The sequence below is a fragment of the Clupea harengus genome, chromosome 22 (genome assembly GCF_900700415.2).
Source record: "Clupea harengus chromosome 22, Ch_v2.0.2, whole genome shotgun sequence".
NCBI classification, from domain to species: Eukaryota; Metazoa; Chordata; class Actinopteri; order Clupeiformes; family Clupeidae; genus Clupea; species Clupea harengus.
Genome location: NC_045173.1, coordinates 840,628 through 868,129, shown reverse-complemented (window position 1 = coordinate 868,129; position 27,502 = coordinate 840,628). Strand labels below are relative to the sequence as shown.

The window sequence follows — 27,502 nt, the reverse complement described above, 5'->3', positions numbered from 1 at the left end:
CATAGAGATGGAACCTGAAATGTGATCATTCATTGCATTCTTGTTGTAGGCACTGCTGCCAGTGTATCCAGAGAACTCCAAGCCGTCTGCGCTGTGGCTGGAGAGGATGCCGTGTTTCTTTGTGAAATGTCTGAGGCCAACTCCGACATCAAGTGGTCCAGGGATGGGAAGGCCATCCGGAAGAGTGACAAGTATGACATCAGCCAGGAAGAAAAGATCATGAAGCTCACTGTTCACAATGTCACCAGCGATGACTCGGGGGCATACAGTTGTGAGATCCTTGGTGGACCCTCAACAACAGCCAGCCTTGAAGTCAAGGGTAAGGACACGCACATTTTCTACATCGCTAAATCAACTTTTGAGCAATAGAGGATTCTGGTGAATCGGTTTATGTTTTGAAGGATGCCATTTCTTTGAGTGTTACTTGACGTGGGTAAAGATAGTTTATGATAAGCTTGGAATGCCGCATGCCTATAAAATTGTTGCCCGCTTAAGGCTGTATGTCATGGTTACAGATGTGTGTATGGTTACATAATATGTCCGCTTTAAATGGATTTTTCGTAAGCGCTTAAAATAAGAACAAAGGGTCACCTGTGACAGAGGGACATAGGACACTCGCACACACACACACACACACACTCTCACACACACACACACACACACACACACACACACACACATACACACACACACACACAGGTGTGCCTGCTTGTCTTAGCACACTCACACACACACACACACACACACACACACACACACACACACACACACACACACACACACACACACACACACACACACACACACACATACACACACACACACACACACACACACACACACACACACACACACACACACAGGTGTGCCTGCTTGTCTTAGCACACTCACACACACACACACAAACACATACACACACACACAGGTACAAGCCACAGCCAGGGCAAGAATGAGACTCAAGCCACAGCCAGGGCAATAATGAGACTCAAGCCACAGCCAGGGCAATAATGAGACTCAAGCCACAGCCAGGGCAATAATGAGACTCAAGCCACAGCCAGGGCAATAATGAGACTCAAGCCACAGCCAGGGCAATAATGAGACTCAAGCCACAGCCAGGGCAAGAATGAGACTCAAGCCACAGCCAGGGCAATAATGAGACTCAAGCCACAGCCAGGGCAATAATGAGACGCAAGCCACAGCCAGGGCAATAATGAGACGCAAGCCACAGCCAGGGCAAGAATGAGACTCAAGCCACAGCCAGGGCAAGTCGGGGCGAAGTGCAGTGAGGCAAGAGTGCCACCAGGCCATGTTTAAACAAGAACTGGTTCGCTAGTCTCAAATGATGTGAAAGAAACTAAAACTCAGGCTCTGAGAATATGTCTGTCGTTTGAATGAATGAATGAATGAATGAGAATATGTCTGTCGTTTGAATGAATGAATGAATGAGAATATGTCTGTCGTTTGAATGAATGAATGAATTAGACTCAGGCTCTGAGAATATGTCTGTCGTTTGAATGAATGAATGAATGAATGAATGAGAATATGTCTGTCGTTTGAATGAATGAGACTCAATGAAGTTGATGTTGAATGGCTAGACTGCTGAGTTTTGGTCTGCTGTTTTTATTGATTTCTACCTAGCTATATTTTTGATGTTTGAATGGTCAAATTTGCAACTCTATTTTGGATCAAATTTGCAATAGTGGCTTGGTTCGGAAGAGCTTTTGTTTGTGTATGTGTGAGTGTATCGTGCTGATTTTTTTAAATCTGAGTTTGTCAACCCTGACTTGCCTCTCCTTGATAAGCCCAAGTTAAATCTGAGCAGGTTAAACTCAGCAGACAGCGCTCTGGTCTGCACACTGGATAGTCATGTGACCATACACTGCTCACGCTTCACTGCCTAAATAGAGGCTGATTGGTCATCTCTTTACAATGGGCATACATAATGAGTAGGCTGCACACAAACAGTGTTTAGGTTGTGACGATCACAAAGGGACACTTTTATTTAATTAAATTGCAGCCCTTTGCGGTCAGCACAGGCTGACATTGCGATTGCACTTAGATGAATCATGCAGGATGGTGTGTGAAGGCACAGTGTTGTGTCTAATCTTAAATGCCCTTTGTGTTCTGGGCTTTGGTTGTTGTTGTACGCCAGACTTTCTAATGCTTCTGTATGTCTCGTATATATGTGGATGTTTGATGGTTGATTTTCAACAAATGGTTCCTCAACATTACCTTTGGTGGCCAGCCAATGTATACAGTGTGTAAAACCACCTCTTGCTGAGTCTGTGTTTGCTCTGTGTCTGTGCTAAGAGTTGTTGACTGTTGTCTTGCGATATCGTTTGTGGGTCGTCAATGTTTACAGTGTGTAAAACCACCTGTTGCCGAGTCTTGAGTTTGATGTTTGTTGGGTATAGCTTTCCTGGGTTTCACATCTTTGTAATGGTTCCTCAGCTTTACCTGTGACCTTCATACATGAACTTGAGAGCCAAGAGGCTGTAGAGGGGGGCAGTGTAACCCTACGCTGTGAGCTCTCCAAACCTGGAGGACCTGTGGAATGGAGGAGAGGTCAACTAGTGCTCACATCTGGAGAGAAATACCAGATGAAGCAGGCTGGATCCACTGTGGAGCTCAAGATCTCAGATCTGAAGCCTGAAGACTCAGGAGCCTATGTTTGTGATTGTGGAGACAATAAGTCTTCTGCCAGCATCAAAGTAAACGGTACGATTATTCCACTGCCGCCTGACAGAACTTATCTGATAGTGACTTACCATGTGAAAAGATGGCAATTTGTGTTTCTGTGTTTGCTCTGTGTCATTGCTAAGAGTTGTTGACTGTTGTCTTGCGATATTGTTTGTGGGTTGTCAATGTTTACAGTGTGTAAAACCACCTGTTGCCGAGTCTTGAGTTTGATGTTTGTTGGGTATAGCTTTCCTGGGTTTCACATCTTTGTAATGGTTCCTCAGCTTTACCTGTGACCTTCATACATGAACTTGAGAGCCAAGACGCTGTAGAGGGGGGCAGTGTAACCCTACGCTGTGAGCTCTCCAAACCTGGAGGACCTGTGGAATGGAGGAGAGGTCAACTAGTGCTCACATCTGGAGAGAAATACCAGATGAAGCAGGTTGGATCCACTGTGGAGCTCAAGATCTCAGATCTGAAGCCTGAAGACTCTGGAGCCTATGTTTGTGATTGTGGAGACAATAAGTCTTCTGCCAGCATCAAAGTAAACGGTACGATTATTTCACTGCCGCCTGACAGAACTTCTCTTAAGTGACTTGCAATGTGAAAAGATGGCCATTTGCGTTTCTGTGTTTGCTCTATGTCCTTGCTAAGAGTTGTTGACTGTTGTCTTGCGATATTGTTTGTGGGTCGTCAATGTTTACAGTGTGTAAAACGCTAGGTTACGTATGTAACCGTGGTTCTATGAATTTCGGATGACCGCCAGAGGCGGTGCTTTCAGCACTGGATGTCCATCACGTTTACGTGTAGTTCGAGTGTTTGTATCAACAAAGTCACCTGTGACCTGGGTGACGTATGCCCCTTGCCCCGGTACTAAAGGCACGTTCACCCAGGACTTGACCCTTGGCAATCTTCTCGCGAATATTCCGAGTGACTGCCAAGCTCTGGCGGTCATCCGAAATTCATAGAACCACGGTTACATACGTAACCTAGCGTTCTATTTCATTTCTACTGACCGCCAGAGGCGGTGCTTTCAGCACTGGATGACTAATACCAACAAAGTCACAAGGAAATCTTATCTTACTCCCGCTGTAAGGAAGTAGGAAGAACAGCTGCTGCCACTGGGTTATGAGGGACCACGTTAACCCTATAAAACCTTGCAAATGTGCAGGTTGATGCCCATGATGCAGCTGTACAGATATCTGAAAGGGGGACATCTCTTAGGGCCGCCCACGATGTACATACACTCCTAGTTGAGTGACCTCGGACCTAAGGGACCGGGAGGCTACTGCTCCTATAGGCACAAATAATAGCGTCCACAATCCAACGTGATAGACGTTGTTTGGATAAGCTGTGCCCTCTCCTTTGTCCTGAATGACAGAGAAACAGTGAATTAGACTGGCGGAATTCCACAGTCATATCAATATAAGCCCTTGGTGCTCTCACTGGGCACAACAGGTATGCTCTGTCCCTGCTCATCCTCCTGAGCTGGGGGCTCAGAAGCAGCCAGACTAAGGGGCTGGTTCGTGTAGGATGATGAAAATGTCTTTGGAAGAAAGGCCGGACTAGGCCACAAAGTTACCCCTGTGCTTCCAGGGTTCCAATATAGGCATTCTTGGCTTGGCTTTCGTTAAGCCGATGCCCTGGCCAAGAGAAAAGCGGTCTTCATAGACAGCCATTTCAATTCCACCCTCTCTAGAGGTTCAAATGGGGACTGACTGAGTGACTTTAGGACTATAGGCAAGTCCCAAAAGGGCACTGGGCTTCGCTGAAGCAGAGTATCACCGGTACAGGACACCGTGTCGGGTCCTGCTTCTGTGCTTGGCACCACTCACAAAAAAAACTTCCACCTGTTAGCGTACAGCGCATTGGTGGAGGGTGCCCGGGAGCTGTGAATGGTCCGTACAACCGCTGGGTCACATGACCCTAACAATGGCTCTGGCCCTTCAGAGGCCAGACCCAAAGCTGCAGACGAGCTGGGTTCGGGAGCCAGATTCGACCCTCCAGCTCTGGGAGGCACCACGGCTTCTTGTCTAGTAATCTGCAAGATTGGGAACCACACTCGTCCCGGCCATTTGGGGGCTATTATTAACGCCTTATGGTTCCCTCTGAGGATCCTTCCCAGAGTGGGCAGGATCAGTGGTAGTGGGGGGAAGGCGTACAGCAGCTGATTTTGCCACGCATGGGCCAGTGCATCCTGGCCCAAGGGGCTTATAGATTCCCCCTGAGAAAACCAGAGGGGACAGTGCGTCGTCGACTGTGAGGCGAAAGATCCACCCCTGCCTTGCCATATCTCTGCCAGGTCGCTTACACCACTTGTGGATGCAGCCTCCATTCCCCAGGAGGTGGGTGCTGCCGGGATAGCAAATCCTCGGCCGTGTTTTGAGTGCCTGGCAAATGCATTGCCCTCAGGCTCAGAAAGTGAGGATACGCCCACAACCGCAGCTGTTGGGTCAGCCTCGAGGATTGTCTGGACCTCCCCTAGTGGTTTACCTGGTAGACCAGTGTTGGCTGTTCTTACCAGGACATGCTTTCAGCACTGGACGAAAATGTTTGAGCGCCAGCAGAACATCCTGCAGCTCCAATACATTTGTGTTGTTCCTGCTGCCAAGGACTCCAGAGACCTCTGACAGTCCTGCATTGCCATACAGCTCCCCACCCTGCCAGAGAAGCATCGGTGGCCACTTCTCTGCGAGAGGGTATGGACCCCAAGGGGACCCCCTGGGTGAGATATGTCTCTCCCCTCCACGGGCGTAGCTTTGCAAGGCAACTGGAAGTGACTCTGACCAGCTTGTGCCTGTGATAAGTGGGGTGCAAGCCAAGATCGTTCAGCCGAATTTGAAGAGGCCGCAATGACAGAAGGCCCAAAGGGACCACCGATGAGGCCGCTGTGAGCATACCCAGCAGTCTCAGATATGATTTGAGGGCCAGAGCCCTGCCTCTCCTGAAATGACTGATGAGCTTGAGGGTGTTGTTGACCCGTTGTTGAGAGGGGGTAGCAACCATCAGCCGTGAGTCTAGCTGGATGCCAATAAAGACGATCTGCTGACTGGGCAACCGGGAGCTCTCTTCCTGGTTTATTTTTAGCCCTAACCTGGTAGCATAGGAGATCAGCAATGCTGATTCTCTGAGGGCCTCTCCCCTTGACTGGGAACGGCTCAGCCAGTCGTCCCTGGCCTGCAGTGGGGGACAGTGCCGCTGCCACACTTCTGGTGAAGACCCTTGGTGCCAGCGAGATCCCGAATGGGAGCACACAGAACTGGTAAGCACTCCCCTCGAAAGCAAAACGAATTAACTGTTTGCCGAGGTGTGATAGGGACGCGAAAGTATGCATCCTTTAGGTCGATGGTTGTAAACCAATCTCCTTGCTTGATGCCTTGCAGCACATCTGCTGTACGCAGCATGTGGAATATTAACATCTTGAGATGCGCGTTTAACCGTCTCAAGTCTAGTATAGGCCGAAGGCCGCCGCCCTTCTTTGGGATGATAAAATAAGTGGAGTAGAATCCATCCATTGTGCCAGCCTGTCTAATGGCTCGATGGAGCCTTTCCTATGGAACCTCGGTGGTCGACGTTGGAACCATAGAGAGCCTCTGTCTGCCGGGAGCCTCACGGCTCAGACTGGCAAACTGTTGTCTGACCTGTGTAACCAGTAGGCTGCACTCCAGAGCTTGCTGTGCGGCAGGACCAAACATCTGTCCTGGAATGACAGGAAGAGACAAAAGGGCTTTCCTGCACGGCTCCAAAAGTGGAAACTGGGCCAACCATATCTGGTGTCGGGCCTGGGTTAACGAGGAGACAGCCTACCCAACCCCCTGGTCATGTAGGCAAACGCCTGCAGGGAGGTGTCACTCAGACTCTGTGCAGAGGGGTCAGCCTCAGAAGTCTGTAATGTCTGGGACAGGGCTAGTACCAGGTGTGACATTGAATACCCAAGACGTGCAATACGCGCTGCTGCGTCGTAGAATTTTACCATGTAGTCACCTGTCAAACGGCACTGTGGCCGGGGGCAGCGAGCATCAGGCCGGAGTGCTTCACCAGGTGTCAGAACCAGGGCAGCAACGGCTGGTTCAATACGGAGCCCTTCAGTGTGGTGTGGCTCGTACCCAGGGAACTGGGATGAGAGTAATAAGGGCCTCTCTGAAGCCCTGGTGGAGAGAACATCCTCCTTGAGGATCTCAAAAGCTGGCGACAGTATTGGAGGGAGCACCTCCGAAGGAGACTGTGGAGCCGCTGTAGCGAGAGCACTAGCAGGCTGTGCAGCAGGTCTTTGCAGATTTAGAAGCAGAGTCTTTATTTCTGCGAACTCCGAAGTCGAAGTGTCTACCATCTGGGCAAGCGGATCAATTTTCATGCATTTGCCCTTACCCGAGGCTTCTCGGGAATCCGGTCTCCGGCGTTTGCATTGCTTAGGAGACATGGCGCCGCGTCTCTGTGCCGGGGCGGTTCTGGCTAGGCCAGCCTCTCCAACGCACAGCTAGACTCATGCAGCTGCAGTTCATGCATGCCAGCTCAGTAAGTCCTTGCCTCAACACCTAGGCATGAGGGACACTTATCGTGGCCGCCTCTGGCTCCAGAGGGGCCCGGCAACAGTGCATGTAATGAACATGTTGCAATATCTATACATAGATTTATTTATTTTTATTTTTCATAGGAGTGACATTTTACCAGCAGCCTTAGCGAAATAACACTAGGCTCTGTTATATAAGATAGGTTACTGTTTAAGAGCGAACACACTCCTCTACAGTCACCTGAAATCAAATAATAAATGCTGAACAACTGAAATTTGCGGGGTGGAGACAATCACCCACTCAAACTAGGCAGTTTATTATGGACCAAGCCTCAATATTAACCAAGCGAATTAAACCTGATCACGGCAATGATTCCTCTTACGTTATGTAAGGTAGGCTTCCGTTTAGAAAGAGCGGACACACTCGTTAACGGTTACCAAAACTAGATGCTTTAGAACTGAAATTGCGGGCGTAGTCCGTCAGTCACCAATCAAACATAGCCTGCTTATAGCGTTTAACACTAAGCCGACATGAGTAAAATCCTGTCCTGTTTAAGAGTGGACACACTCGTTAACAGTTACCAATAAACAGTTACCCAAACATAGCTGTTTTTTAGAACTGAAATTGCGGGGCGTAGAACGTAGCCTGCTTATAGCATTAACCCAAAGCCGACAGGAGTTAATCCTGTCCTATTTAAGAGTGGACACACTCGTTAACAGTTACCAATTAACAGTTATCAAAACAGTTGGTAAACGTAGCCTGCTTCTAACGTTAACACAAAGTCGACAGGAGTAAAATCCCGTTCGTTTACTTAATTGAATGCTTATGGCGAGAACGCCGCTTGCATCTTCATAATAACAACGGTACAAAACCAAACTATGCAAGGGACTTCCAACTCGCTCCAACAAGTGGGTTTAATTTATCAGTTGTAAGGCGAGACGCCTGCACTGACCGCCCAATGCTTCTTAAACCATTACTGCCGCATCCGAGCGTGAACACACAAACGGCACAAAATAGTAGAGGAAAACTCATCATGGTTTCAACTATCGGTTGTTAGGCGAGAAACACCTGTAGCCTACTGATAGCCCACCAGTCACCAATCAGTGTTAACCCAAAATAGACATGCTTTATGGCGAGAACGCCGCTTGCATCTCCCAACGGTACAATATATGCGAGGAACTTCCAACTCGCTAAGTGGGTTTAACTATCGGGTTGTAAGGCGAGAAACACCCGTACTGATAGCCCAATGCCTCTTAAACTACTACCCGAGCGTGAATACTACACACGGCACAAAATAGAAGAGGCAAAACTCAACTTTTTTTTTTTTTCGGATTATCCAACGTTGATTTAGAATGCTAATCGCAGTCTTTAGAGGGCGAGAATGCGCAGCTCCAACCTACGGTTTCAAGACTCCCAACGATTAGCACGTACACTCACCTGTGAAAAACTACTCACCTAACGCGAGAAGAAAATAAGGGTCAAGTCCTGGGTGAACGTGCCTTTAGTACCGGGGCAAGGGGCATACGTCACCCAGGTCACAGGTGACTTTGTTGATACAAACACTCGAACTACACGTAAACGTGATGGACATCCAGTGCTGAAAGCACCGCCTCTGGCGGTCAGTAGTAATGAAATAGAACCACCTGTTGCCGAGTCTTGAGTTTGATGTTTGTTGGGTATAGCTTTCCTGGGTTTCACATCTTTGTAATGGTTCCTCAGCTTTACCTGTGACCTTCATACATGAACTTGAGAGCCAAGAGGCTGTAGAGGGGGGCAGTGTAACCCTACGCTGTGAGCTCTCCAAACCTGGAGGACCTGTGGAATGGAGGAGAGGAACTGAAGTGATCGGGTCCGGACAGAAATACCAAATGAAGCAGGTTGGATCCACTGTGGAGCTCAAGATCTCAGATCTGAAGCCTGAAGACTCTGGAGCCTATGTTTGTGATTGTGGAGACAATAAGTCTTCTGCCAGCATCAAAGTAAACGGTACGATTATTTCACTGCCGCCTGACAGAACTTCTCTGATAGTGATTGTGACTTACTATGTGAAAAGATGGCCATCTGTGTTTCTGTGTTTGCTCTGTGTCCTTGCTAAGAGTTGTTGACTGTTGTCTTGCGATATCGTTTGTGGGTCGTCAATGTTTACAGTGTGTAAAACCACCTGTTGCCGAGTCTTGAGTTTGATGTTTGTTGGGTATAGCTTTCCTGGGTTTCACATCTTTGTAATGGTTCCTCAGCTTTACCTGTGACCTTCATACATGAACTTGAGAGCCAAGAGGCTGTAGAGGGAGGCAGTGTCACTCTACGCTGTGAGCTCTCCAAACCTGGAGGACCTGTGGAATGGAGGAGAGGTCAACTAGTGCTCACATCTGGAGAGAAATACCAGATGAAGCAGGTCGGATCCACTGTGGAGCTCAAGATCTCAGATCTGAAGCCTGAAGACTCTGGAGCTTATGTTTGTGATTGTGAAGACAATAAGTCTTCTGCCAGCATCAAAGTAAACGGTACGATTATTTCACTGCCGCCTGACAGAACATCACAGATGATATGCCTACACTGTGAATGGAGGGTCATCTGTGTTTCTGCGTGTGCTATCTGTGTCATATATAAGAGTTGTTGACTGTTGTTGTTTTGTTTAAGTCGATGAATGAAATACAGTACAATCACCTGTTGCTGATAGTCTGAGTTTTAACTGTTGCGTGTAAAACTTTACAATCATTCCTCAGCTTTACCTGTGACCTTCATACATGAACTTGAGAGCCAAGAGGCTGTAGAGGGGGGCAGTGTCACCCTACGCTGTGAGCTCTCCAAACCTGGAGGACCTGTGGAATGGAGGAGAGGTCAACTAGTGCTCACATCTGGAGAGAAATACCAGATGAAGCAGGCTGGCGCCGCTGTTGAGCTCACCATCCATTCAGTGAAATGTGAGGACACAGGGGACTACTGCTGCAGCGCAGGAGACAGCCAGAGTACAGCCTTCGTTAAAATCACTGGTAAGATGTTTTTTTGACTTCCTTCAGTTTGTGTCCTCAGTGTTCTCTTCAACAAACTGAAGCACTTATATTATGCTGAGAAGGATGGAGCAAAATATGAATCGCTTGGTATAAATCAATTTTTGGCTGTCATTTGTCACAATTCCGTCATTCCATGTCAGATCACCAAACAAAATGGGAATTTAAATCTCAACCTCTCTGATTTCAATGACATTTGTTATATAGGTTCATTTTGTCCAGGAAGATGGATGCACATTTGAATGTGCTTTGTGCATTGTACATTGCCACTAAGAGAAGGAGTTATTATACAATGTGATTGCTGTGGGCAGGTGGGCAGGAATGTATTCCTATAGTGTTCCTTATTCCACTGAAGCTGAACGTGCCTCAAACTGAAATCAGAATCAGAATCAGGTTTTATTGGCCAAGTAAGTTTGCACAAACAAGGAATTTGGCTTGATAAAGTGACTCTCCGTGTGCTTACACAAAATATACAACACAATACAATACAATACAAACAAACAAACAGTGCAACAGTGCAATGGACTAAGGAGTTTAAGAAAGTATGTACAAGGCGGAATGGCTATATACAGTAGCTGTGAAATGTTGCACAACAGTAGTGCAAAGAAGAAGTGGAGAGTGCGAGAAGTGCAGGGATACATATATAAATATAAATATATATGCTACAGTGGGTTAGTTGTTCAGTAGTGAGACGGCGAGGGGGAAGAAACTGTTTTTGTGTCTGGAGGTTTTGGCGAACAGTGATCTGTAGCGTCTACCAGAGGGGAGGAGTTTGAATAATTTGTGTCCGGGGTGTGAGGGGTCTGCAGTGATTTTTCCTGCCCGTTTCCTGACTCTGGAGGTGTACAGGTCTTGGATGGTGGGCAGGAAAGTACACTGATGTGTGACCAGTAAGCTGTGGAGGGGATGCAAAGTATTGTCTATAGTGTTAAGCAGTTTGTGCAACATCCATAGGCGGAGATCCCGGGGGGGACGGGGGGGACGTGTCCCCCCCTACCATAAAGTTGTCCCCCCCAACAATCATTGACATTTTTTTTTTTTTTTGATTTTTTGATTTTTCTTTTTTTAAATAAAAATACGACAACACAAGCGGTGCTAATTATAGATGTAAAACAATGTGTTTTTTAAGTGTTGAAAAATCATGTTCCCCCTATTCCTCAAAGTGGTTTGGTTCACATGCTGTTTCCAACGGGCAGGGCTACCGGCAGCTCCGTGTTTCAGTTAATCAGCCAAGTAGCCTACACGGTCAGATTATCAGACTGTTTCCTACTCTGTCCCCTGTCGCTGCCGCTATGATACACGATATGTAAAGAGATTTACCTCATTCTCGAACGCAGTAAGAACATGTAAAGAAGACGTTTTTTTCTAAACTCCATTTACGAAGTTCCAATCGATATGCACAAGTATACATACGTTTATTAATGGATTGGCATGACAACGTGAACGTTTGCCGATAACACACGCATGCCGGTAATTAACACAGTTAAGATAGCTAGCTAGACAGTCTAGGACACTGTCCTGTCAGGGGCAGGTTCATGCTAGTTAATAAACGTAGGTCTACATCTCAGTGCCTCTCAAGATTTGTTAAATTATCTGAAGTTAAATGAATGTCAACTTTTTCTGCGGTCCATGAACTATGCTGGTATTGTAATATGGAGTGACAGTGGCGCAGGAGGTAGAGAGGTCGTAATGTAATCAAAAGGTTGCTAGTTCGATTCCCTGTCGAGCTGTTTTATAACTTATTTTGAGCATCAAGTTCTCTTGAACTTTGGACATTATTTGTCTGTGAATAGATATTTCGTGTTAGTACATTTAATGCTGTTTAGATAATTCTAAAATGACTTTGAATTTCTGTTTGTAAATGTGATAAGAGAATTCTGTATTTAGCAGTTTATGCTAGCTCTCGTGAAAGCAATTTTTTCATGTCCCCCCCCCCCGGAATTACACTCTGAAATTTGACCATGTATTGTCCCCCCCTACAATGAAATGGGATCTCCGCCCCTGGCAACATCCTTTTTTCCACAACAAACTCCACTTGCTCCAGAAATGTCCCCACCATCGAGCCAGCCTTCTTTATCAGTTTGTTCAGCTCTTTAGTGTCGCTGGCTCATGGCCTTCTTTATCAGTTTGTTCAGCTCTTTGGTGTCACTGGCTCATGGCCTTCTTTATCAGTTTGTTCAGCTCTTTAGTGTCACTGGCTCATGCCTTTATCTCCAACAGGGTTGACGACTGCAACGGTCTTTTCACAGGCCTTCCTAAAAAGATGTTCATACAGTTTCAGCTTATACAAAATGCAGCTGCCAGAGACCTTACCAAAATGAAAAGAACTGGGGTGTAGGGGTTCACCTATGGGGGGAGGGGGTGATAACAGAGGACAAAGGGTGATAGCAGGAAAGAGGCTATCTGGGGGGAAGGGGTTCACATGCTAATTGTTCAGGTCTCAGTGAGACAGAAAGAGTACACATCCAAGGGTATGAGTAACAGATACAAATTATACAAAATAACAGTAGAATAGCTATTTTGCGGTTCCATCAGATTCATGAGAGCAAAAATCTGTTAACCCAGCCCCAACCTAGCCAATTTAACCTAGCCCCTTTCCCCATACCGTGGTGCACTAAGATCCACTGTATGAAATTACCAAAAGATAATCACACCCTAAGTGACCCAGGCCTAAATGTTAAAACGATATATTTTTTGTTATAATTGGACCATTTGTAGCGGAGTTACGTCAATTATGTCAAAAGAAAGAGCTGGGTCTCAGGAACAGTGAGTTCACCTGAGATGAAACTGGCTTTCCTGACCAAAATGAACCATTTTAACAAATGTATTTGACAAGAGGGTGGAGTTTATCCCTTTGGGTGATCAGACATGGACTGACCTTCTCGATTTTGAGTGTTTTGAAATGTGTACATACAGTATATAGTCTAATGGCATTTATCAATATTATGCTTTTGTTCTATTTAGTAGCTTTTGGTGCTGTATGTTATAACATCCATAAGTTATTTTATATTGATGCCGTTTCAAACAACTCATCTCTGTTCTCGTGGTATGAGTCCATTGCACATACTGTATTATGTAGGTATATTCAGTCAATGATGTCAACATGCCCCTCTATGGTGGGAGAACCAGGACTACTTATGCTTTTTGTCACCACCAGTTTATAGTTTTAAGATGACACAACACTGACAATATGGTGGCATCCATGACCCATGACCTTTTCCACTTGTTCCATTTAAAGTGCTTCCAGCGTTTTTCATTCATCATTTGAAGGACCAGCAGGCCCGTGAAAGGCACAGTGCCTCATTTGGCTGTCAACTCTCTAAGCCGGATATTCCTCTTGAATGGAGGAAGGGTGAAGTTGGGCTTTGTCCCTGTGCCAAGTATGAAATGTTGCAAGTTGATCTCATTGCTCAATTAGTCATCCATGATTTGGATACGGAAGACTCCGGTGACTATATTTGCAGTACTGGGGAGATGGAGAGCACAGCACACTTAACAGTGAATGGTAGGCAAAGACAATTTCACTGTACTTTTTTGCAGGCTTATTCTGAAAGCTACAGCCTACTTTGCCTACATTCAGAGAATGTCTGTTTTCTGTGCAAGCTGACTAAACACAGTGCTCAAGTGGTATGGAGGAAAGGAGAGAAGTGTCTTGAGTCCAGTAACAAATCCCAAAATTAAAAAAATACAACACCATACCAAAAGGTCATTTATCACCTTAAGGGGACCGACTCTGAAGAAATGTACTTTTGAGAATGCAAAGACATCTGCTACAGTTACAGTGCTTCATAGAAAGGGGAGTGTATGCCACTGACCTGTACATATTTTTGACATCATTTAACAGTTTTGTTCTTGTTCCACCACTTTAAGATGTAGCATTTTAACCATTTAAACCATTCAAGCTGACGCCTTTTAATCATTTAAGAGGATGATGATGGGCCCCTTGAATGCTTTGAGACATGACAGTGCAGTGGACACTTCAATCAATCAATCAATCAATCAATCAATTCAATCTTATATAGCGCTTCTCTATATACCCGAAGTCGCTTTACAGAGTCCAGAGTCCAGTAGTCATTCCGGTGGTGGTAAGCTACCTCAGTAGCCACAGCTGCCCTGGGGCAGACTGACAGAAGAGTGGCTGCCAATCAGCGCCAACGGCCCCTCCGACCACCACCAACATTCATTCATATTCATACGATGCAATGCATGTCTTTATGATGGTGGGGGAAACCGGAGTACCCGGAGTAAACCCACGCAGGCACGGGGAGAACATGCAAACTCCACACAGAAAGGACCTGGAACGACCGGGATTCAAACCCAGGGCCTTCTTGCTGTGAGGTGACAGTGCTAACCACTGAGCCACCGTGCTGCCCGACTTCAGGATGTTCCTCTGTGGAGCAATGACATGGACAAGATTAGCATTGATGGAAGGACCCACGCGCTGACACTCATGGGTGCCCACACTTCATTCGTTTGTCGGACTGTTAGAGGTTGAACGAGTCAGAAAAATGCTTTTAGTCAAAACGTTACTTTACCCCATACGTCTCGGAAGGGGTGCTTTCCCCCCCTTCTCACTGACACACCGTTCTCATAAACCACCTCTGTCCACAGGCACCATTTCAGCAGAGTTCTGCTTCATCATCGGATGTGTGCCATGAGTCTTGAAGTCATTTCTACACTGCCAGTCAAAATAGTGATTGTCATTGTAGAGACACAAATGCAGGCGCCCTTGGACATAAGCCATAAATCCTTCTTCTTTACACACTTTAAAATGAATTATTTTAATTCCTTACTGGACTGTGCTGACTAAATCGCTGAAATCTTTCCAAAATATTTATGAACATTTATGAACATTGAAAATGAGCATAATAGGTCCTGAATTATGCCTCCACATGTGGTGACCCTGGGTCAAGCTAGTTTTACACCCAGCCAACACCCAAACATAACAGCTTCCGTCTTTCCCCACCCGCTGACTGAGGTTCTGCGAAGTTGGGAGGACATCATAAGTGGCTCCAACGATGAATTTAATATAGCCCAACGTTCTCTCCAGCTGATCTTCCTCGACTCAACATCATGCTAGTTCATCCATTGCCCTTTGCCTGCTCCTTGAGAAGCCCATGCTTCCCAACTGTCACCTATCCCAAACCCTGCTTTTTCACTCTGTACCTGCCCAAAGATATCCCAAACCCTGCTTTTCAATTCAATTCAATTCAATTCAATTCAATTCAATTCAATTCAATTCAATTTTATTTATATAGCGCCATAACAATACAATTGTCTCTGCAATTGTCTATCCCAAACCCTGCTTTTCCACTCTGTGCCTGCCCAATGATATCCCAAACCCTGCTCTTTCGAATCTGTACCTGCCCAATGATATCCCAAACCCTGCTCTTCCACTTTGTACCTGCCCAATGATTCATTGACAACTTATCAGAACAGACTTCCAGTTTGCTACAATGGCTGATAACATTTTCTAGCTTTGTCTCAGAATTCCGTTGTGCTTTGTATAGTCACACGCACACATTCCAACTCTGAGTTCCTCAATAGCTCAATTGTAAGTTATTCATCCCTCAATCCAAAAACAGGGTCCGTCTTGTCTCAATCTTATGTTTGAACCTGTTTCTCCACCAGGGCTAACAGTCCCGAATACCACAATTCATGAATTCTGCAAAAATGGTTGTTAATATTCATACACATCTTGGACCCAAGCTACCGCTTGTAGCTATATTCTGTTATTGTTTTTGTGTAGGAAAGTACAACAAAATTAGAATTTTCTGTGCAATGCTTTCATTATAATGTCTTACTTGCTGGGTGAAGGTTAGCTGCCCTAAGCTGCTGTGGAGTAACTACACTAACATTTTCTTGCAGAAATGCCACTGTTTTTCGGGATCCACTATATTTTCTTTCACCAGGGAATTAGCTAATAGCTAGATCAGGAGTCTTAAATCATTTGGAAAATATCCACAGTCAGTTGAATTAATCAGTTAGATCATGGACATATTTGGCTTAGTGTGAACTGTATGCAAAGCCAAGAGACTGAGGGCCAGATTTACTATCAGAATTGTGCCCACTTCAGGCGTAACTTCTACGCAAAATGCGGGTAAAAACATGGAACCGTATTTACAACCGCGGCGCACTTGGGTAAAAACGCAGATTGCCTGCTGCTGAAGCAGATAGACGCACGCTGCGCTTCCCGACTAATACATATGCATAAATGGGAGGGTATATGTGTATGTTGAGGCATATAACAGCTAGCTGTTCGGCCAGGTCTTACCCAGAAACGCCACTCCATGTAGGGTTTAAACCGTCGTCTTTGCCTTTTCCCCCCATCGTTCAAGCATACCGAGTACAGCACTCGCCTTCTGCGTAGGAGTAACGCCTATCTATTCAGGAAAAGTACTTGTACTGAAGTACACTAACTAAACTACCACTAAGTAAATTGTAGAGACAGAGCAGCATATTCATTTCACGTTCCATGTTTATTTTGACGTTATAGCCTCTCGAGCGCAAGCAACCCCTAGTGCCATGGCAACCGAACGTCAGCGTATCTGAAAACCTCCTTTTCCCCTGTCCACACTACAACGCAAACCCGGAGTTTTCAAATGTATCAGCCTAGGGCAGCGTTTTTGAAAAGCATAATTTTCAGTGTCGGAATACGCCGTTTTAGTGTGGACAGAAGGTCTAAACGGAGAATATTTATGCGTTTCTATATGGACGGGGGCCAAGTTTGCTGTAACCTCGTGAACAAAAAGCTCTAATTCTCCATCATCCATGGTGGCAATTGTCCCCTATTTTAGCGGCGCTAATAACACTAGAGGGCGGAGTAAGGCGCTGATTACGTGACGAGGTTCTTGTTTGATAAATACTACGCAAAATGCGGAAACACACCGTGCGCTGTATGCGGTTTGGCAAAGACGCTGATTACGCCGCGCTCGCAAATGTACGTAAATGAGGCCCTGAGTGATTTTTTTTTTTATTCCTGGTAGGCCCTAGACATAGTAATGCTATGAGGGGGCATAGGCTGGCAGATGCCTTTTCTTGACTTCTACAGTTACTGGGATTTGAAGAGTCGGTCTTATTTAATCTGTGAATGTCTACACTATTTCACCTTTGACCTTTAACATTTAACCTCATCTTTGACTCCTCATCTGGTCTCTGTCTTACTATGTTCTGATTACAGCACCCCCGGTGTTGTTTACGAAAGAGTTAGAAAATCAAGAAGCTCTGGAGGGGAAGGATGCCAGTCTGTGTTGCAAAACCTCCTGTCAAGATGCCAAAGTCACCTGGAGGAAGGGTGTGGTGGTGCTGGAAGAGGGCCTGAAGTATTCCATGCCAAAGGAAGGCACCACTCGTACACTGGTGGTACACACGCTGACGGTGGAGGACAGCGGGGAATACACTTGTGACACAGGAGACAAACAAAGCAAAGCTACATTGATGGTCAAAGGTAATCATTTATTTTATTTCTTCCCCTTTTCTTTGACTTCTTTTGTACTTCTTTTGTTTTTGAGTGACATCAGTCTCACTCATGGATTGATAACAATTGATTTGGATAGTCCGCCTGCAGAAGATTTGCAGAGTACTCATTAGTTTAGATTCAACAATTGAGCTGTTTCACTTTGTCTGTTGTATATGTGACCATTCATGAACATACCTACATATTCTCAGAATAATTTAATTGAATTTGAACTATTCACTAAACCGATGTTCAACAATGTACAGTATGTAAAAATATTCAAGGTGAAATTAGTTGAATATTAGAATGTTAAACAAAAATGAATGAAATTGTTTGCTAGTTGTTGAATATTTGTATAGCATAGAGAGTCGTTCAAAGTCAATTAAATTATACTGAGAATATGTAGGTATGTTCACGAGTCACACATATAATCTATACACAGTCTGTTAAACATCTACAGAAAAAGCGAAACAGCTGAATTGTTGAATCTCAACTAATAAGTTGATAAAATGTTACAAATCCTCTGTAAATCCTCTGTAGGATTAGATATATGGTTTTGGGTGACAGCATGTGAGATTTTCAGTTCGCAACTACAGCAGTCATGAAGAGTGGATAAGAAATCATATCCTCAAGTATCAGACAAAACCCCAGTAAATGTTGTTTCATGAAGGGAAGATTTGATCCCGTCTGTAGGTGCTTTAGCACCCTCATGTCTAACGGCCTAACGGAAGCCTTTTGCACACCCTCCTCCCATCCATAATCCAGAACGTGTGCTTATCACTCGGGGCATACACGATATTGCCCTCACTGTGGGCGAGGATGCCCATTTCCGTTGTGAAGTGTCCCAGGAGGGCGTGACTCATGCTGAGTGGTGGTTGGGCTCCAACCACCTGCAGCACAATGACCTGAATCAGATCAGGTGCCAGGCCCGAGAGCACCACCTAGTGCTCAGAATGGTCACACCAGAAGAATCAGGTGATGTGGCCTTTGTGGTCGGTGAAGAGAAAAGTGTGGCGTCCCTTCTAGTGCAGCACAAACCCAAAGGTAACAGAAGGCATGATGGGAGTTGTGTCCATCAGTTGTCTTCGTGCTGCATGCCTCTGGTCTTTGGTCTCCATTCCAAATGCCATTCACTTCCATTCACTTGCGTTAGACCACAGCTTTGCTCTGGCCGGCATATTGCTTTTCCTAACATCATTTTGCTTTTGTTCAAGAAAAATATACTTGAATTGAAGTAACACTTTCACTTTTGAGAGCATTCTCTCATCATTTTGAACATTCTGCACTTGTGATATTCATTGAGCAAAATAGGCTTTCCAGAAGCCAAATTCATATCTGGTCAGTTTTTCATTATGGAGAATGAAATACATTTGTGATCAAAAGTGATTAGTGAAAAGTCTTTTAAGCCTTCGAAGTCTTAAAAGATGGATACTTTTATTCACCTCTGTCACATTTAATAATTTAAATATTTTGCAAAGATATGACCAAGGTAGCAAATGCCTATTACATTCGGAAAATGGTAATTTAATTTAATTAAATTTAATTAAATTAATATATAAAATTGAAAAGTCCATCTTTTAGCTCAGTACTTAATTTATTATGAATTGGTCAATAAGTGCTAATTGCTTAATAAAGACCTCTGTTATTGTGTTAGTATATCTTAAACGCATTCTTTTTTTAAAGTAGGTTGTTTTATCCCTTGGGTGACAAAGTACCTACATTTTTAAAGTTCAGTTCTTGATTGACCAAAACAGAACAGTCTTTCAGGACCCTCATCATATTTGGTTCTCCCTGTTTGGCTCACATACAAGTTGCAGTGTACATTTCAAACAAAGGTCTAATATTTAATATAATAAAGGCCAAATAAAAGCGGTTATTTTGACAGAAATGTAACATATGTAGGACTATGTATTACTTAACTGTGATGTGAGTATAATACTGTACTTCAGAGTGGTCATTAGTACAAAATAAGGTCCTCGCCATAATCATCATTTCTCATTTTACTCGTTGCATTATGGCCATGTAAGTCCATTACTCTTTACCTGTCGTCAGATATGTCCCGAGCAGAACTTGAACTTGCAGTCAGGGGCGTGGGCGGCAGATGTATTAAGAAAGAGGCTTAAAACAATCTGAGCTAGGTTCTGTTTCTGCCATCTCATATGTATGGATATGGGACTAAAGTTTAGAGACTTATCAGTTGTCAGTACAACTGATGACTGGTGACGGTAATAAAACCTTATTTCATGTCCTAATCGAATAGGTGACAGCCTAGTTATATTTAAGATGTGTATGAGGCAGTCTTTTCTGCCCCAAAGGTTGTGGATAAGGATTCGTTGTAATTTCATATTTAACCACACATTCCCTTAAATGTATTATCTCGGAGGGTTTGCTTTTACTATAAATTAAATATACAGTAGATGTGTACAATATTGTGACAACATTCCCTTGCATTAATTATCTACAGTAACTATCCTTTAGGGTGGTTAAATATTTAGGTAGGCAAACCCAACTGCCCCTTAAGAATTTTCAATCAATTACCGACACACAGTAGAACAATAACCTGCAGAACATTTCTAAGACATTCAAAACCTGTCAGGAAAACTGGAAGTTACGGTGTTGTTTTTCATTAACCTGCCTAAAAAAGCATCAACTTTGAACTTGAAAACCTTCACAAGTTCAGAAAATAACTAAATCTCATTTCTGTTTCTCCAAATTTCCACTGGATATTGTCAAAGATGAACAGTTAGACATTTGTTTGGTTAATAGAACAATTTCGGATTTCTGGAGTAATTAATGCTACCTTGGTGATGAGAAGTACCACTTTACACAAAAAACTTGGGAAGGCTTCCAAACCTCTGAACATTTGTCCCTTGTAATGGGAAGTGTTTTCATTGTAAAACTGTACTGTTATTTGTGTGTCAGTCATATGACAAAAACACTTGATCTGTGTGTCAGTCATGTGACAAAAACACTTGATTTGTGTGTCAGTCATGTGACAAAAACACTTGATTCGGGTGTCAGTCATGTGACAAAAACACTTGATTTGGGGTTTTTCATGTGACAAAAACACTTAATATGTGTGTCAGTCATGTGACAAAAACACTTAATATGTGTGTCAGTCACATGACAAAAACACTTGATCTGTGTGTCAGTCACGTGACTAAAACACTTGATTTGGGGTTTTTCATGTCTAGCCTGGATCTTAGAAGGCCCTAGTGATACGGCTGCCAAAGAGGGTGAGACAGTCACCCTGTCCTGCATGATATCAGAATTGAAAGCCAGTGTTATCTGGAGAAGAGGCCAGGTGGTTATTGAAGAAGGAGGCAGATATGAAGTTCACAGGGATGGTGCCACCCACAAGCTCTACATACAAAAAGTGGAAGTGGCTGATTCTGGATTATACACCTGTGATACAGGAGATGAGCAGAGCACCATCCAGCTTTCTGTCCGAGGTAAACAGGAACGCAGGATTAAGAACATTACATTCTCAGACCTGCCGATGCGAGATGCAAGGCTGTTTAAACCAAAGCAAACTGAACTCATTCTGTCTGCACGACAGCACCTGATGCACCACACACACTCTCTCTTCACTTCAAATGTTCTTTAAGTCTTCTCTCAGCCATACCACGCCTTTTAAATACCAATCTTTTTCAAGACAGTCCTCTGAAATATTTCACTCTTCTCATGTGTGTGTTCTACTATCAGAAACTCCCGCCTATTTCCAGAAAGAGCTGAAGAACCAGGAAGCAGTGGAGGGTGACAGTATAACGCTGCGCTGTGAGCTCTCCAAGCCAGGGCTTACCGTCGAGTGGAGAAAAGGAGGCGTGGTCCTTCAGAGTGGGAAGAAGTACACCGTGAAGCAAGATGGCCACACTCAGGAGCTCCTCATACACGATCTGGATCCGGAGGACAATGGTTTTTACACATGTGATGGTGGAGCCCAACTGACTACCGCCTCGGTCACAGTACAAGGTAACACAATGTTCCACAGTGGCATCAGAAACTCTCATTCCTTGGCATGTCTGACCAGGGGTTATGAATGATTCTGATGAGTGAATTGTCTTTTAAACTTCCTTTACTGCAAAGATTGAAGTGTGTCTGAGATGAGATGAGGAGTGTCTGACATGAGATGATTCATCATCAGTTGATTTTTCAGGTTTTAATGTTTTTAAAAGTATTTATCTCAGATACAGTGTAGACTCTGCTGCACTCAGTCATGAGAAGATCATTTAAAGAGATACTATGTCAGTGCCAATCCCTTGAATAGAATCAATCGACCTTTGAAACAGAAAGAAAACTTGAGTATTGTTTTCCTGTTGACAAAAAATGAATGAAAATTGAGACATAATTGATTTTACATAATTGATAAATCATTTGATTCCGATATCCTGATATTGTCTTTTTCAATACTGTTTACGTTAAATAGTTTTTCATTTCAAAAATGAACATGCTTCTGGACTTCCAATGATGATGATGATGATGATGATGATGATGATGATGGTGAAACTGCCCTTGGTGGACTCTTTGTTTCTCCATTGCTTCCTTCAGCTGTTTTAAATGTAATTGGATACGTTATCTGGGCCCTCTAAATTATCAACATTTTATCAACAAAATGTATAAGAAGACACCACCAGTATCAGCAGAGGACACAGGAACAATTATTATCCTTTTTCTTATCAACTATTATCTTTCAGACATACGTATGTCCGGAAGCTTTTCAGATATCTCAAAACAACTGACTTCACCTTTAAACCATTTTCACCCAAATTTCTCAAATGTCAAGGATTTCTTTCACAAGTCGTGTCAACAGAGAAGTAAGGTCCACGATGATGTTATGAAAGTGCAGCGGCTGAGTGAATGTCATTATGAGTCCTCCTGAAGGCAGACAGTATGGTCCTTTGGTGTGGCGTCTGAGTGTCTTGTGTCTTACTCTGCAGTGGTGGAGGAGCAGATAGTTTCAGGTTTGCACAACACTGACGTCTTTGCGGGTGAGCGGGCTGTGTTTTCCTGCACGTTGTCTGGCCAGGCACCTGGCAAAGTTCAGTGGTGGCTGGATGGTACTCGGCTGGATCATGGCCAGAAGCGCTTCTGTGAGATTGGGCTTCTCCAAGGCCATATCTACACTCTCAGCTTTAAGAACCTCGCCCCCGATGACTCAGGAACTGTCACATTTAAAGCGGGCAGCCTGGTATCTTCTGCAAAGCTCTTGGTTAAAGGTATTGTTGGTGGAAGAATCTATGGTGGTATTGACGGGAGTTGAGCCATACCTTTCTTATGACGCTGCAAAACAATGATATAAACAATTATAACAGTAATGTTTTGTACCTATGATATGTAAATATTTATGACATTTTAATGCTAGTACTTGATTTGACTGATTTGAGCACTAAAGAAAAGGTCCACCATAATCTCTGCAGCTGTGTTCAGGAGAAAGGCGTTGGCTCACTCCCCTCAATACAGATACGTGCCATGTCTACTGACCATAGTGTGTGCTCCATGAATGCATGAGTTTATCATTTTAGGCCTCTCATTTTGACACATGATTCAGGGTGCTCTGAGTATGACACAGCACTCAGTTCAAAGCATATGTGAGACTGTGAGATCACCGCCAGCCTACGCTTCTAAATCCCAGCTTTTCACTTTACAGTCTGAGTATGATGGCAGAGACATGATTTTAATTATGACAGAAAAAAAGAAATGTTGAGACATTTTACATCCTACATGTCTGATAGTGTCACTCCAGTCGCTCTGTAACTAGCAATGATATTTAGCAGCTTGCATCGGGGCTAGCAGTAGCTTTGGGCAGGGGTGTGCTCAGCCCACCCTAATGTGCATCTGGCCCACCCAAACAAAAGTGAGAAAGGAAATGTATTCAGCCGAATGGAAAAATAGCACAGGAAATACCAGTACTGTTTCTAATACCAGGTCTGTTCAGTTCTGAACAGGTGGGCAGCCTACAGCACGCCTCCAAAGTTGCTCACTGCCCACCCCGTCTTCTCCTCGTGTTCAGGCACACAGAAGTCTGTCTTCTCCTTGTGTTCAGGCACACAGAAGTCTGTTATTTTGATTTTTTTTTATAAAATGCACAGACAGACAACCCCAACAATTGATAGGACAGTACAACGTGACATCTTGAGTAGACACAGACAACGTTAACATACAAACAAACCAGTTAGCTGTTCGCAAAACATTGCAGTGCCCTTACCGCAGTAGAAGGGACTAGCTTGAGAGGAGGGTCCTGATGCTACACACCACACAAAAATACACAACACAATCACAATAACACCCTGAGACAATAAAGCAAAAGTGGCTTAGCCAGCAAGGCAGGGAACAATAACCAAACTGAAAATACAGACACAAGGCTAATAATAATAGTAATACAAAAACTATGAGACACAGGAGGGACAAACAAAATTGATCTTTAAGACGAACAGCCAACAAAACATAAGAGAAAATCAACCCCAACCTCGATGGTCACTGACAGAACGCTTGGTGGGGAAGCAACCATGCAGTACAGAGACAGAAAAGAAGAACTAAAACCAAGATCACGGGAGAGACAAAACAGCAGCTTTGCTGGAACGTGCTGGCAGTGAACTTGGAAATGGCCACCCATTGTCGTGCACAGCCTGGGAAGGCCACAACTGAATTGCTATTGAGCGCAGACCAAGAGACGGTAGCCAGATGTAGGATTAGGCCTTAAACAGGTCTTCATAAATCGGAGTCACATCAGCACATGTGCCTTTGGATCAAGTTGAAATGCAGTATATAATGTTACCTATTGTTCTCAGTCCCATAGAAACACAAAGACCAGTGGATTATCATTATCTACAGATAGACTTGTGCTCTAGATACCATATTGCAAGCACTTTAAGCCACTGGGTCATATCTTTTCCACACCACTGAGGAGTCATTCAGGTTGTGCATAGGCAACTTCCTATATGGTTCCCAATTCATGGAGATTGGTTCCACCGGGACAAGGTCCCTCTACATATTTTCTTTTTACAGATTAAATGTTACTTCAAGTATACCATCTTGCCCTATTCTATAGCAAGTACTCCCCATGAGGTATGTTGCAAAATAAATCAAGAGATACACATGAATATGTCTGGTGTGTTGTTAAAATACTCAAAATCTCAAAATCATCTAATTTGAATAATGATTCACTTCCATATTTGCTCCACACCCTGACCTTAATGCTCTTCCTCATACTCACATGCACTTCTATGTGTCAGCTCTAACCTCCTAACCAATTCTGTCATGCTCTGTTATTCTTAAAGTGTGCGGGCAGTTTTATTGGTAGAAAAGTCTTTATGCAAAGGTGCTTTGTGTTGGACCAGCCTTTTTTTACTCCTCTTTTACTCCTCCAGTTTTGTGGAAAAACATTCTTACCTAGATGTTACAAGCAATGTGTTAGAATTTAACCTATGTGGGAACTGTTACTTTAAACTGAGGAAGCACTGTAGATCTACTCGAAAGTGCCTTGAGGAGTGTATTGTAAAAGTTGAGGGTTGCCCAGCAACAGCGATCTGATTCAGATCCATGCTCACGCTCCTTCCAGATCCTTCCGTAGAGGTGGTCAGCGCCATGGAGGATCTGCAGGTGCCAGAAGGCCGCCCTGCAGAGTTCATCTGTCAATATTCTCGGCCGGTCACAGCTGTCTGGAACAAAGATGGCCGCCCACTGCAGGCTGATGGGTGCAGGGTAATATTGGAACAGGATTGGAACGTGGCGCACTTGTACATTAGCTCAGTTCTCCCAGGAGACACGGGGACTTACTCCTGTGATGCAGAGGGCACCTGTGTGGAGGCTCACCTGGAGGTGCAAGGTGAGCTTAACTCACTGAAAAGATGCACCTGATGTTTATTACTAAAACTTGGCAAATTGCTATTTCCATTTATAAAGTAGTAGATGGTAGGTTTCACCCCCAACCCCCTGCCCGTTTACAAAATCAAAATAATGTTATATGAGGCTCTGCATCTTTCTCTCTCTCTCTCTTTCTCTTAAAGGTACAGTCCACAATTCTAAACCAATACACTTTGTGTTCCCTACAGTCCTAGCTGTCTGTTCAGTATGTGTTCTCAAAACAACTCAGACCGAGCCTGGAATGCCACGATTTAAAATATATAAATATATAAAAATACTGTATAAATAACAGTTTGACAAAATTGCTTTTTGGCCCACCCAAACATATTTTTTTTATATTAATGTGAAACTCTTCGGATTCAGGTATTTCAGGGAACTCATTCAGGAGGTCACAAAAGAGTAACTAAAGACCTGCAGGCGTCAGTCAGGTCAGTGTTCACGATTCCACAATAAGAAAGAGACTGGGCAAAAATGGCATCTATGGAATAGTAGCAAGGCGAAAACCACTGCTGTCCAAAAAGAACACAAAGGCTCGTCTCACATTTGCCAACAAACATCTTGATGACCCCCAAGACTTTAGGGATAAGATTCTGTGGACTGATGAGACAAAAGTGGAACTTTTTGGAAGACATGGGTTACATCTAGCGTAAAGCTAACACAGCACAGGCACTGAGATGTAGACCTACGTTTATTAGTTTATTAACTAGCATTACCCTGTCCCTGACAGGACAGTGTCCTAACTGTCTAGCTAGCTAGCGCAGCTAGTGAATAGTTCACGTTTACGTTAGCTAGTTTTAACCAGAGATAACTTGCCTAAGCCTAGCATAACATCAGTGGTGAAAGTAAGCCGGTACTGTCAATGACAATAATGTGAATAATGAGTATGCCTATGATCATGTAGGCTTAGTTGATTGCTTTAGCAGAGGAAAATTCCAACCTAACACGAGTATGGCAGATAGCTAATGAACGTAGAGTTGACTGTGTGGTCTGCCACACAGCTTAATCCACCGGAGACATTTGGCCCTGTCTTGTTTTGGTTTGGGAAATGGGATAAAACATACCCCATTGCCTATCCTCTCATGATACCTCGTATCAGTGTTGCATCTACCCCATGCACATCGTTTGACCATTTTTGTTCAACTTACATTACAACAAACCCCATAAAACAAGTGAAGAATCACGGTTTCTAATGCTACTCTATGGAGTTGTAAACTCAAGATGTCCGAGTGCAGCTGTTACTAAACTGCCATTGGCTCGTCTGCGTTCGAGGGGCGGGACTTAGCGATAGGTCAATTATGCAGAGGGTGGGGTTTAATCGTAAAATGATTCATTTCAACATTCCTCGACCAAGCCATAAACTATTCCAGCCAATCAACACGTTGCATCACAACCATGGAAGGGAGGGGTGTCATTCGATTGGCTGTTATCAAAAACCTTTCTTCAGAATCATGGACTGCATCTTTAATCTCTCTCTCTCTCTTTCTCTCTCTTTCTCTCTCTCTCTCTCTCCTATACAATCTGTATATCTACCTAATTTGATAATACACAAATTATCTGATTGTGTCTAGGAATTCCAAAATGCAACCAAAAGCACAAAACAATCATGATATCAACACAGGAAAAAATGGTAAATGATGGGATTAAGGTGATTTTTGAGGCCCATGACAACTACATATTAATATAAACAATCATGCAAGCTGGTTATTGTTCTTTCTTCTGTGATCTAGAGAACCTGCACATTTATGTAAGACAAAAACATGTTTTTTCAAAAATGTCAGTTTTGTAGAATGAGGAACAGTTCATAACAGCTATATGGCAGAAATGTCAGGTAGCTTTGATTCACTCTACTAGATCCAACGATACTGAAGTAGAAAAGGCAAGCTGTGCTCATGCTCACGTATTCTCTGCAGGAGAGTTAGAGCCGATATCAGCCAAGGCACGTTGTCATGTTTGGGATAGAACCACTGCACCAAACCTAACCA

General features: G+C 44.0%; 1 protein-coding gene across 1 annotated transcript in view; it reads left to right on the top strand.

Annotated features, from left to right (window-relative positions):
• Positions 1-27,502, top strand: part of obscnb (obscurin, cytoskeletal calmodulin and titin-interacting RhoGEF b) — a 108,980-nt gene that overhangs the window by 46,366 nt on the left and 35,112 nt on the right. Inside the window, 12 exon segments of the mRNA XM_031560166.2 lie at positions 50-319; positions 2,452-2,718; positions 2,964-3,230; positions 8,910-9,176; positions 9,428-9,694; positions 9,917-10,183; positions 17,382-17,648; positions 18,423-18,701; positions 20,852-21,109; positions 21,363-21,629; positions 22,595-22,873; positions 25,216-25,482. Of these exon segments, the coding sequence (XP_031416026.1) occupies positions 50-319; positions 2,452-2,718; positions 2,964-3,230; positions 8,910-9,176; positions 9,428-9,694; positions 9,917-10,183; positions 17,382-17,648; positions 18,423-18,701; positions 20,852-21,109; positions 21,363-21,629; positions 22,595-22,873; positions 25,216-25,482 (3,222 nt within the window).